At 32.9% G+C, this 13,366-nt stretch overlaps 1 protein-coding gene across 1 annotated transcript in view; it reads right to left on the reverse strand.

The window, feature by feature from the left end:
• Window positions 1-6,379, reverse strand: part of LOAG_17439 (peptidase family M1 containing protein) — a gene marked incomplete at both ends in the record, with an annotated part of 9,956 nt that extends 3,577 nt beyond the window's left edge. The window contains 16 exons of the mRNA XM_020450103.1: window positions 126-269; window positions 561-626; window positions 718-852; window positions 1,072-1,188; window positions 1,493-1,647; window positions 1,934-2,054; window positions 2,311-2,431; window positions 3,033-3,191; window positions 3,261-3,340; window positions 3,420-3,509; window positions 3,713-3,877; window positions 4,011-4,067; window positions 4,442-4,646; window positions 4,967-5,062; window positions 5,434-5,648; window positions 6,353-6,379. Coding sequence (XP_020306277.1) covers window positions 126-269; window positions 561-626; window positions 718-852; window positions 1,072-1,188; window positions 1,493-1,647; window positions 1,934-2,054; window positions 2,311-2,431; window positions 3,033-3,191; window positions 3,261-3,340; window positions 3,420-3,509; window positions 3,713-3,877; window positions 4,011-4,067; window positions 4,442-4,646; window positions 4,967-5,062; window positions 5,434-5,648; window positions 6,353-6,379 — 1,953 coding nt within the window. The remainder of the gene's footprint in view (window positions 1-125; window positions 270-560; window positions 627-717; window positions 853-1,071; window positions 1,189-1,492; window positions 1,648-1,933; window positions 2,055-2,310; window positions 2,432-3,032; window positions 3,192-3,260; window positions 3,341-3,419; window positions 3,510-3,712; window positions 3,878-4,010; window positions 4,068-4,441; window positions 4,647-4,966; window positions 5,063-5,433; window positions 5,649-6,352) is intronic.
• Between the last annotated feature and the right edge of the window lie 6,987 nt (window positions 6,380-13,366).

Here is a 13,366-nt window from a genome sequence, read left to right on the forward strand (position 1 = left end):
AAAGAATTTAATCACAAACGGCGCTTGCTTCAATCCTTCAATATATTACACATAAACAATAACAATCCGGTATTCTAATATTGCAACTCACGTCATTTCTGTCGATTTGCGATAATTAAGAATACCTGTTGAGTCCACTTGGATGCAAAGTCTCTTATGTCAAGCTTATCGCCCTCCCATGACAATAGTGCGTCCGGGACTGCCCCATTGAGAGCACTCCATAAATCATCATGATCTGCATTGCGGTACTTGTGGCTTTCTAAGTAGTTCTAAAACTTAATAATGAAATTTTTTTGTTTAACTATTTGGAATATCAAAACCAAGCCGAAAATGATCAATATCACAGCAAATATCTGATCACGGCCATGAGATTAGAATGTATATCTTTACCGATATCTGAGGACTGTCTAAAAAGGATTTTTTGATTTTCCTTTCTGAATCGAGAAATATATAAATATGTGCCAGAAACTGGACCACAAATTAGATTTATATCTTCTTGGCTCAAACTCAGTGATGACAGAGAGCTAATCTCTTTAAGATAATGGAATCAATTAACTGACATGTAACCCTTTCTTGAAGTTTTCAGATCCCATCACATGCTGAATCATAAATATTATTGCGGAACCCTGAAATTAATTATAAATAAGTAATGTCGGAGAAACTTTATAATAACTTGAAAATTATTTGAAATCCTCCGCAAGAGCAAAGCATCATAACCTTGTTATATGTGATCGCATCGAATGCCTCACTCACATCTTCAGCCTTATCAATCGGGAACGATAAAGGATGAGAAGTGGCTTGTCCATCACGTCGATATGCAGAATATACAGCATCTTGCAAGAAATAATCACCCTTAAATATGACAAATTTGTTGAATGAAAATCTAAAAAGCAATGGTATTTTAACGCTAAGTGATTGTTATCAATAATGATAAGAGGGTATGGTCATTAGATGAGTGTAAACGAGTTTAAACAGAATGAAAAAAGAAAGTTTCTTTTTTCAGCAACAGAGAAGGATAATAAAATTGTAGAACAATCCAATTCTCAGAAAAAGAGCATGAAATTTACAAACCATGCGGAAACTGCCTTTACTGATTGCATCGGTCCCTAGATATTCCATAAAGGTTGCAAAGCCTTCGTTTAACCATAAATCATTCCACCATTTCATCGTCACCAAATTACCAAACCACTACAAAGGACAGTGGTACACTATAGTACAGAATCATTCACTGAATAATATGTCATATCAAATCGTCAAAAAAAAACAAAATTTATCAAATTTAATTAAATGTAAATGGTTTGCGAATCTCACTCTCAGACTTATTTCTGTTACATGGCTTCTTTCCAAAGCATTTTTAATGCTGCATTTTTAATTTGCTGTCTAATGGATGACGTCAAATCATTAACTATCTATCCATCCTCTTCATCCAGCGTAGTGACTAGAATTACTAAATTAACAGTTTGATCCGTTAAACTTCGGCTGCAGAACAAACCTGATGAGCCAGTTCATGAGCGACAACCAAGGCGACACCAACTTTCTGAGATGGTGCATAGAGCCTTTCATCATAAAGTAGATACTTCTCACGATAAGTTATTAAACCCCAATTTTCCATTGCTCCAGCAGCAAAATCTGGCAAAGCCATCATATCTATAACGGCAGTTGTTATATATCTACAACTAGATGGACACTATAACAGTGCTGATTGCACAAAAGAGAGGGAGAAGATTTCAGGGTTTTCAGATTCTAATCTTAGATATTTTGATTTTTATTTTAATTTATTTTACAAGAAGCTTAGTGAAACTATAAAAATGTAAGGAGAAGAATATGCTCAGATTGTTTAGATTAAATACGAATTTTCACTAAAACAATAGCATGGGAAAGAACTTTACGAAGAAACGAAGAAGATTAATTACCTTGCTAAGAGATTAATTACCTTGCTTTTTAAGTGGAAAAGAAATGTTATAATAATCTTCATAGAATTCCAAAACTGAAATTCCTGCTCTAAGAGCATAAATTGTTTGATTTAAAGCTTCCTCGCGAGACCAAATCCGGAACTAAAAAAGTAGCGATCGTTAACTGTCAAGTGTAGGATGCAGGATGAAATATCACACACTGATACACAACGATACTTCAATTCTGTTTCGAACATTAAACTAAAGGCAGATATGCACAACTGGTGAAAATGATTTGGCGCTTTTTGTTCAAAGGTAGTCAATGACAATGTTGTCAACGTTGCAAAACATATGATAATACATCAGTAAGATATTATAACGGACGAAATAACATTGCAAATTAATTAATGTTACTTGCCCTTGTTCCCATACTCGTAGTCCCTTCAATGAAATCAAAATCAGTAACGGCCAGCGCCAGCAGATAGGATGACATAGGTGGTGACTCGATGAATGAAGTAACAACCCAGTCAGGATTATCCCTTAAATATATATTCCACGTTTTTTATTATAATAGTAATAACAGATATTTGAAATATTGTGGTTATTATTTAGCAAAGAAGTTTGTAATTTTCGTAACTGAAAAATTGAAAACGTTCTTGTAATGTGTTTGTTATGAACGTCCAATCATCAAATAACTGATAAAGAAACTCTTAACTTTACTTAGAAAGTTGAAAAAAAATTCTACGGTAGACGGAAATGAAAATCTAAACAATAATTGGGATTCTCATTCGAATAAAGTTGCGTATGTCCGCTTTTCCGATCTCTCTGCCTTTTCAGTAAATGTCTGTCCAGTGGCTCCTTTCAAGTTTGTTCCTCGTTTCAATGCGATAAACTTAGAACCTAAAATCTCGGTTACGAGTATTTCAATCTTGGACTCACAAGAATTTCCCAATCTCCGTGTAATTTTTCTCTTCTACCCAAACAGCCTATCAGTTAGTAAGACTGAAATAGCAAGACAATCCGGACAAGTCGACCGAAGCAGCTAAAGGAATCATTTCGAATCATTTCCTTTCGAAACAATTTTTAGTATATTTCCAATAGACTTATATTTTGATGCAAAATAACAAGGAGGAACTGCACGTTTTTTCAGCATTTTTCATTTCAATCCCATTGGATACAGCTGAGGTGCCAATGGGATGAATAGCTTTGATCTTCCAAATTGCTTTAAATTCTGGTTCATCAAAACATGGAACCATACGACGAGCATCCGTTGCCTGCATTTGCGTTACTGCTACAAACCTAAAGTTAAAGGACAAATTTGGTAACTTCGTTACTATCAGCATTTGCATTCAAATAATGAAGTTCAACCTTGTCATATCCTGATCATTCTGGTATCGACTCAAATACAAACCAGCAAGTTTTATATGAATTGGACCTGAATATGCGATCTGAAACTGTACTTTTTTATGAAAACGACAAATATCGCAGAATATATTAAGCAAAACGTTAAAGGTTCCCAAATGACACCTGTAAATAATACTCTTGTCCCTTGTTTAGTCTTCCATCCAGCAACAACGTTACCATTTCCAATGTTTCGTTTACAACAATCTTTTTCACCTAAACACAAATATCGCTTAAATGAAGACTGCAAATTGCTGTTAACGATATGTTTGCAACTACCGTTTAAATTTTGGACAAAAACTATGGCTGCAGTTAAAATTTTAAAAAAATGAAATTTTTATGAAATTCATAAAATCAGTCGTTCAAACAAACACGAAAAGTTACTTGTATTTATTGTAAGAATAACTGTAACTCAAAACCTGAACATCGGCAACAACTTTAGTCGGCAGCGGTCGTTGCTCTACAGTAGTGTTCTCCAATTCGAGATCTTCCAAATTCATATCTGATGTAAGAGTGGAACTTTCTGTCTCATTCTCTTTTATTTCCATTGTAGTTTCCATTTCTTCTGCTTCAGTTGTTCTGATCTGAAATGATTAACTAAGCTACTATTTTATTTCAACTTCTAGTTTTTCAAACTATTTTTCTTTTTTTTAAAAAAAGAAAAAAAATTAGCATGCTTCAACAGAAATACCAAAGACTGTTTAAGAAAATACATACGGTGGTGATATATTCCTCTAAGGTTGTATTTTCCAAATTTCGCCGTGCTCTTGAAAACTGAAATTTTTTCTTTTTTTTTTTTGTTAATTGCCCCTTGTTTGTATGTATTTGTTGAGCTATGATTTTTAAGTAGCAAAAAAAGAAAAAATAATTTTCTTCAAGTAAAGTTGAAAACAGAATGACTCAATGGAAGGATTTAATAACTGACAAAAAAGGACGATTAAACTTCTTACACAAAAGTGTTAAAGCTTCCCACTCGAAACTATTGAAAACCTCGGGAAATGCAACAGACCAAGATAAATATATGCTAACGCAGAATACCTCTCAAATCTGCCATGCTTGGAAATTACTGTTTTTGAAAATAGAAGTTAGGTATTGAAAAATTTAATCACAAACAATTAAAAAACATCCAGAAGGCATAAACAAGCGACCTGCTCTGTTTGAATAACTTTATCCTGCAAAATCTTGATTTCTTCCGAATTATCAGGAAAATTCAACTTCAAGGAGTTGAGGACAATTTTATCGGTCATTTCATCAACCCGAAATTTGATAATCAGCGCAGCATCAAACGTCATATTCTTGCTTGTTGGAATCTCTACATAACCAGGCAAATATATTTTAATCGTCAAATTGTACCTGCAAAACCATGAGTTCATATTCCATAAGTTTTAATTATAAAATAACCTGATTTATTCGTAGATAAAAGCCTTGGATATTTATTAAAGTTCCTTCTAAACCTCTCTTCTTCTCTCCAGTAATTCAAAAATAAATCATATAGAATAAAATAAGTTGATCATCCTCTATGAAATCAAACAACAAGTAATCAAGAAAACGACGCTTCTCTGATAAAATCTTCAGCTCGTTGACCTCTAACCTTGTCCTGGATATCATCACAGCTAGGCCCGATACGAGTTAATGTCTTTCCTAACAAACAATTTTATTCGAAAAATATAAACCATATGGGCACAATATCTTTCGGTAAACGTAGTTCAGCCGCGGTAGGGCCACTGAGCTCTTCGTCTATAGGAGATTCATCCACTGATACATTTGCGCTAAATACGATATATTTCATTAAAAACATAAAAATCAGTGGATTTTTTTTCGACAAATAAACTTCACGCTACTATGAAATACCTGAGTGTTCTTTTTACAATGAAAATATTTAAGTTTTAGGAGAAAGTAACATGCAAAACAGGAATCGAAAAATAACGGATAAAAAAAAAGGAGCAGAGACATATAAAATCCGGAAGAAAAGTTCGTCTTTGAAAAGTCTAATAATTACAATTATTTTTTATCGATTGTGTTAATTTTAAATCAACTCCAGAACTGCGTCTAAGGGATAAGTTCAGAAGTTTTAGCCAATTAATTTCCGATTACCTGCTCTTTCAATTCAAGATTCGATAAGCAATTTAACAGTACTCACATTGCTTGTTGTGCGTCGGCGGAGGGCCTTATTTCAAGCGATCGATCATATGTTTCCTTTGTTACCCAGTAAGTTATCAATGATGACAATATTATTGAAGCAACCGCAATCATAAACAAAAAGTATGCTGTCGTCGTTGTGCAGGTAACATTCTTCGGTACATTCTCCTTCGTCATTGGTCCCTTCTTTTCCATCGGCACAGCCGGATTTGAATCCTAAATGATAAAATTTTTCCGCAAGAAATTTCCAAAATTTTCATTTAGACAAACAATTGAACTCTTCCCCGTTTTTCACAGAAGAGGTTTTCCAGCCTCGCTGATAATATATCACGGAACTTAACTGTATATAATCAATAAAGATCGTGCTTATTCAACATCTTCTATATAGTAGACACAAAACTACAGACAAAAACAGCGTTTGACATTTTATCCTTTCCTTACCCCTTTTCTTTTAACTTTTATACTTATTTATTTATCATTCTTTGACCCACAAGTATATTATCAATTCACGAGGAAACAGTAAGATAGTAAATTAAGAATTTAGAAATTGACTTTTAAAATTAATAAAAATTTTCTTGTTTAGAGCTAACTTTCATGAGAAGTTTATGAAGCAATCAAACTTAGTACTCTATTGAATTTCACTCTATTATACTTCTAAATAAACGTAACTTTTTATTTAAAAAGGAAAGAAGGATGCGAAGATATTAAACGGTAAATTTATAATCAAGTGGTCCATGCTTAATTAATTACCGTAAGTAATAAAGAAAGATATTTTAAGAAATAATCATGGGAGATTGATATTGATCATCATTACTAACTAGAAAAATAAATAACTGGACTGAACTCATCACCTGAAATAATCGATATTACTAGCCAAAAATTTAAAAATTTTTAGTCAAATAAAACATCCTTAAACTTACAGCAACTTTGTTATTAGCCTCGGCCATCGCAATTAGGCCATGCTGATCGTTAAGGTCTACGTTCTCCAGTTTGCCACTTATCCAACTTCTTGTACTTCCCAATCCTGCAAAAATTTGTGAATCTGTTTAATGATTCATCAAAATTTTTAAAAGACGGAAAGGAAACTTATGATAAGAAGAAAGAATCGGATTTACCGTTGGAGAAAAAAGAAAATAAGGACTGACTGACATAGTGAAGGAGTGGGAAAAAGTGACGACAAAAAGGAATTTAGACATAATTTTAATTTTTCTAAAAAATTGAAAGAATATTCTCAGAAACAGAACAAATACCATTAGAGCTAGAAGGACTAAGGTTGTATTATTTCTTATGAGGCATGCAGCCATAGTGTGTTGTAATTGCATGCAGCCTTCGATGACTGTAACAAAAGTCTCCATGCCGGGTTAATTGAAAATTTTGAAAACATTGCAACTCAAATGTTTCTGTTTGTAGCAATTTAGAAAATCGATAAGGAAGCAAACAAATAGGTTAACTGATAACGTAACAGTTAAAATAATTTTAACATTCGTAAACAGAACAGGGCAAAATAATTTGTGAAATTCCAAAAATTTTCCGGAATTACAGTCCTATTCAAATTTAAATTTTTTTTTTGAACTTTTCACACCTTAATTATTCTTAAAAAATTCGGTTGTAAGCACATTCTAGCATGGTTACTCTCAGTAGGAAATATTATCGGTACAAGTAGACATTGGTACTTAGTCTTCAACAAATCGAGAAGATGAACTTTGATCTATATATGGTCAGCTGGCTACAATGTTAACTGTTAATCTTATCTATTATGAGTTCCAAAAGCTATTGAAATAGATGGAACAATTGCATGGTTCTTCACAGGGGCCTATGCAATACCATCTCTAGTCACTTGTCAGTGATTGCAAGTTTGTCCGGGTGAGCCAACGATTTTGGAGAGTGACATATTAGGTGAAAGAGTAAAAAGAGGATAGTATTCAAAAGTAGACCTGCACCCTCATCCCGGGAAAGTCGTAATGAAATGGAAGAAAACCGGAAATGAAAGCGATTTAGTTGTAATGTACTTGAAAGATGAAGTAATCGCTTTCGATGATGAAGCAATGGCGGAAATAAAATCAATAGATAGACTAATGAAAGCATTTGAACTGGGATAATGAAATGCGGAAGTCATACCTCAGTGTACCATTTGAGATATTTACATCAGGTCAATGTATAAAACATTAAGGACAAGTAGAGCGATAGGATGGAACGAAGTGATAGAAGAAAAAAGGCCCGGTTATTTTCGAGAGACACAAATCAGTAATACTAGAGAAGACACAAATACAAGCAAAATAAAAAGGCGAAGATTGAAAAATGTAATCTAACAAATAACAGAATTGTAGGATCTGTACATTTATTTTATTCCTGAATCTTAAATTACCAAAAATGAAGCTGTGCAGCACAAAATAAAAATGTCTCATCAAGACTTCACGAGATGTCAAATTTTAGATAAAAACTTTTGTTCAAATATAAATAAAAAGTTAGGTTTTCTAAAATATTTTTGGAATATAGAGTTTTTTAATTAAAGGCTATTCCTAATTCAATTCTTAAGTTGACATTCTGCTGTAATATTTATTAACAAAAGTAATGGCATTTACTCACATGGGAAGAACACTCAACGAAAATAGTTAACTTATGCATGCTTAGAGCAAATACGATCTGTATTGAAAGGAACTTTGTTAGTTGTTTACTTTACAAACTAATAATGTCGGAGAGAAAAATAAGAAAAATAAAAATGTGAAATATTGTTGTGAAATAAATAGGAGCATCCAGCGCAATTGTCATTTCTTGAACTGTAATGTGACACCTAAAATTAGTTTTATTAAAATGAGGAAAGGGGAAAAAGACAGAAAAAATGAAGATGAAGAGAAAGTTCCACTAAACTTTAAAATATTGCCTCTGTAATTGCAAATATCTTTTATTTATTTCTTCCTATTTTTCTTGTGTAGTAGTTTATCAGCAAAATTAAATCAAAGCGCGCAATTACTTATTTGGAGATTTGATAAACTTGAAAAAGGTTGAACAATTGACCTGAACACCAAAACATTGATCCGAAATTCAACAAGCATCTGTTTGTGCTCAATATAAAATTAAGTAAACCTAGAATTGTGAAAAGAACTGCAATCCAGTTCTTACTGAACTCTTGGGAAAAAATATTACAACAAACGAAATGTCAAGCTGAAATTTCGTCGAAATCTAGGAATTTTCTGTACTGAATTGGCAATGTTAGACTTTTGGGATTGTAGCAAGCCTCCATCTTCTTCATTTACCCGTCTGAAATACTACAAATATTACGGTTTCTATTAAATTTAGCAAAGTTTATCCAACACACAGATGCTGATTCTCATGACTGACTTTATTTTAATTTGATCTTGAATATCGTGAAATAAATGAAACTTTTCTAAAGGACGGATGGTAAAATAGAAATCTATGAGCGATATCAAAGCCAAAAAACATAAATCCCAGAAATAATAGAATAATGTGGTCAAACGACTTTTGTGATTCCCGAAACTAACATTTTATTAATGTAACATAAATTAAGGGCAAATGAGCCTTGGAAAATGTTCAGTTTCCTGATTGTCTCAAAAGACTAATCATCAATCCGTTCAGCCGTTGTTACAGAAGTTTTGCTTCGACATGGGCATCAGTTTAGCACGAAAATAATTGATGATATTCAGTGAATTGTGATCACAGCAATTACATAATTCGCTGTTTGGATTAAAGATGGTAAAGCCGCTTAAAATTAAAGAATTCATGCATGCAATATTTACAACATTAACAACTTCCTGATGTACATTATTATATTTATTCAAGCTATCGTTGTTTTTATTTTGAAGCTTCACATTCAATTTAAATTTTGTTGTAACATAAACAGTTTCAGCAAAACTCCATAAAAATATGTGGCTTGTACAAGCGTTGTATATGCATTGTAATTTAGCCACGCTGCAACTTTTTATGAACGTTTTTGTGAGAATGCAATACTCAGGAATAAACTTATCAATATGATTCAAAAAGCTCATCAGGCAATTTTTCATTCCCAGTGAATTTTTCTTTCTCTGCACAGCTCAAAAAATGTCATTTTAACTAGACTATTAGGACAACAAAAATCGTGAAGAAGTTCGCAGAAAACGAACGACAATTGATATTGTGCTTTTGCGTTGAAAAATCGGAACAGGTTATTATTTGAGAAAAGGAATCACCGGGGCTGTCCCGTCTTTTCTTTCCTATCTCATCTCTCCTTTTGATGAATTCAACCCACATCCACTTCTATTACACCGCGTACAGGCAAATTGCTGTTCCGCAACCCTTTCTGTTAGTCCGATTTTAACCATTTCACTTAAAACGATTATTTCACTGCTTTCAATCATTGCCATCTATACAGTCATTATTAATAGTAGCGAGAGCTTTTCAGAATTCATTAACATTGAATAAGTTGATGCGATATGAGAGATCATAATGAGAACAAAAAAAAAGAAAAAACAAATATATGAATCATGAATTAGTGACAATGAAGAATGGTGATAACAGTAATGATATCTGCCATCGTTTTCTTATCACTTAGAAAAAGCATTACTCGGAGTTGAAATGAATTTAGCAGATTGCTTTCAAGTAACATCAATATTTCCACTAGATTTTTTATAAAGAAGCTCCTGACAGTATCTTCATTAATTTTTATAAGTTTCCATCCAAATTCTTATTTCTTTCTTCTTTATAGACATATCTGTTAATTACTATTTGGGCATGAATTACAATAAATCAAGTCATAACTACGAAAGGTGAAAACGAAACAATCAAAGGATAGGAAGTTCGACAGATAAAGATGTACAAGAATGACAATTAATTGAGTCCTCCAAGTTCGCAGACAAAAATGAATGAAATGCCATTACGATTGATAAGTGTTTGTTGAATGCAACAAAAAAAAAGTGAGAAAAAAAACCAAAGAAACTTTCATCAAGGCTCTCGGTTACGGTAAGTAAACCCAGTTTCTCCACTCAATTTTTTCCAGTCTTCGATCTGAAATAAAAAAGACATTTTTAAAAAAGCATATCTTAACGTAAAGTAAAAATACCAGTTTTACTTTCCAGTAATACAATTACTGTAATTAGCATTGGTCACTCATTTAACGCACTACAATAGGGAATATTACAAAAGCTTGCTGCAATGTTCCAGGAAGAAGTGCCATTTGAAAACAGGAAAAAGAACAGAGTTTATTGCACTTGGGCGTTTCATTTCGGATTCCAAATTTGTCTAAAAATCTGCTTTATTAGCTCAATTGCGCCTTATTATTAGGAGCTTAAAAGTGAAGTAAGCGCTGCATAAATTGTTGATCAAAAATAGTATCGGTTTCTATTTTTCCGTCCTCTTCCATCGGTAGTTCACTGCAAATGTCATTACAAAATATCTCACGGTCAAAATATGCACGCTATACTTCTAATTATCATTTTAGAAAGGGAAAGATTGAGCTCAGTATATTGTAGAAATAGAAGGGGGAAGAAGAATGAGAGGGTTAGTGTATAAGTAACTATTAATTAAATAATAATTTTCAAAATCACGATACATAGCAGTATCAACTGAAAAATTATTTTATACGGTACCGATGAAACAAATGTGATCCAGAATTGTGATGTTAATGTTATAATGAAGAAGACCATTATTGGAAATGAAGCGGCTAAAGGAAACCTTGGAGATAAGACCGTTACCTTCGACGTGGTGTGAATGGATTTAGCCTGTAAGAAAACTACAAGTAACTATATTCTAAGATGATGATTATGATTCTTGATCAAATAACCACTTTACAATCTATCTTTTGCCACAAACCATTCTAGGTCACCACATGTAACTCTTAGACATCACTACTAAGGGTGATGATCATATCTATGCCTACAAGGGTTTGAAAGATGTTATCAAAAATCAAAGATATGAAAAAACTGAGAATGAATTGAAACGTAGTACAAGTGATTAACTTTCCTTAAACTCCGAAATATGAAATATTACAGGACAAAACAAATATTCTTTAGGGAAATTATTGGAAAAATATTTCAGTTTAGAGAATTTGAATTCAAATAAGGTCTATTTTGAAATGCTTAAGGAAACTGACCGAATTACTAAAGATTTATTAAAAGGAGTACTTTATTTCGATCTCCATTTGAACTGCTAAGGAAGATCATTGTTTAAGCGCTTACTGCTTCAGGAACACCCGGGTCAAAAATGTTCTGCCCAGCAAAGTGTATATCATATACTTTTTTTCCTCACAAGGAACATCAACAAGTTCATTCATAATAAGCTTGGGTAGATCAAAACATGGCATAAGCTCCTTGATGCGGGATCAACAATATTATATAAGGCAACCCAACAATTCAAATGAACATAAAGCTGCATTGAAATATACTGATTGACATCAATGACAGCCAAGATGAGAGGCCTAGGAACTGTTTGGAACGGTCTTTTTAAAAAGAATGGAAGTGGATAAATCATATGCAGATAGAACCTCAAATGTAGAACCTGAAGTGAAATAAGTGAATCGATGATTACTAAGTAGCATTTAATGAAGCGGATCAGGAACATTTGCACTTCACGAGTATTGTTGATCAAATATAATCAAAATTATTTATAAAAATCTGGCTGTTTGGAACATTAATTCGAATAAATTAAATCAGTAACTATACTAGTCAATATCTTTTGATATGTTTATAATTTGGATACCGTTTTATTGTACTGTCTTATTAGCTTACAAGTAGTGATGAATTCATTAAGACTGTGTTGAGATGGATATGGAATCAGAAGTATTTTAAAAGTAAAGGACAACTATTTCAGCTTAATAAAAACAGGTCTTTTGAAATAAACTTTTAGCATGGAAATCTAATGCAAAATACACTATGAAAAGGATAGGCTCAACTGAAATCGTTTATTGTTTGCTATTAATATCTGCTATCTCTCAGTACTAGTTTTCATCTAATTTTCAGTCATAATAATAAAAATCTGATGGAGCTGACACTGAAATTTCAATTATATATGCTATTTACAACATTTCTGCGGGAGAACGATTCCACAAACAAAAGTTACAAACATTTGAAAGTTACTTAATAGAATGAAACAGTGGTATCTAAGAGAATGGTTATTCCTTATCGAGGCCTGTCTCAAAGATTGGGATTCTTTCTGAAACTTTGTTCTTTAATTTCATAATTATTCTTGCTCAACTTCAAAACAAAATCATAATCCTTCTCTTCTCCCATCCATATCTGTTTTTAGAAGTTATATAGACTATTGGAACATCTTGACATTTACCAATCTGCATTTCACACTTCTGATATTTTACGACCTTACGGATATTCGCGCTATTCAGAATGAAGTATACACAGAGTGAAAACTTTCAACAGTGACGGCATAATCCAAGATGAATCAGTGACAACCTTGTATAATCCAAAATAGAGGTGATAAATGATTATCTGAATTAACAGCTATTACTCACGAGCGGTTGCAAAACTAAAAAGAAAGTGGAAGTCAAAATTGATGAATAGGGAGTGGTAGAGTTGACAAATAATCGTCGAGAGGAGACACCGAGCACATAAACGTGTCTTGTGTGTAAATGGCAGTTTATTTCTGGAAATTAAACTTCAGTAGAAGACTCAGTAAATCAATTAAATTTGAAAGAAAAGTAGTCTGTTCTGCTTGCGATAAATTACATGCAAAAAAGGAATGGATGAAGACGGGGTCATTTTGGATTGCACACCATTCATTACCCTAAAAATCAGGCGATACTACTCGTTCCGCGTTTCCATCGTCATCACCGCCACTACCGCCACACCACTATTACCACCACCATACAGTCACCACAGTAATATATCAAAGCTTTTTTTTTAAAACTAATCTACGTCTCTCAGCCTTCTGTTGTTTACAACAAATTCCCTCATTTTTCTGATAAATTTGTCAATGAATTTCACTTATCAGTG

Source organism: Loa loa (genome assembly GCF_000183805.2).
Source record: "Loa loa unplaced genomic scaffold supercont3.75, whole genome shotgun sequence".
Lineage (NCBI taxonomy): Eukaryota > Metazoa > Nematoda > Chromadorea > Rhabditida > Onchocercidae > Loa > Loa loa.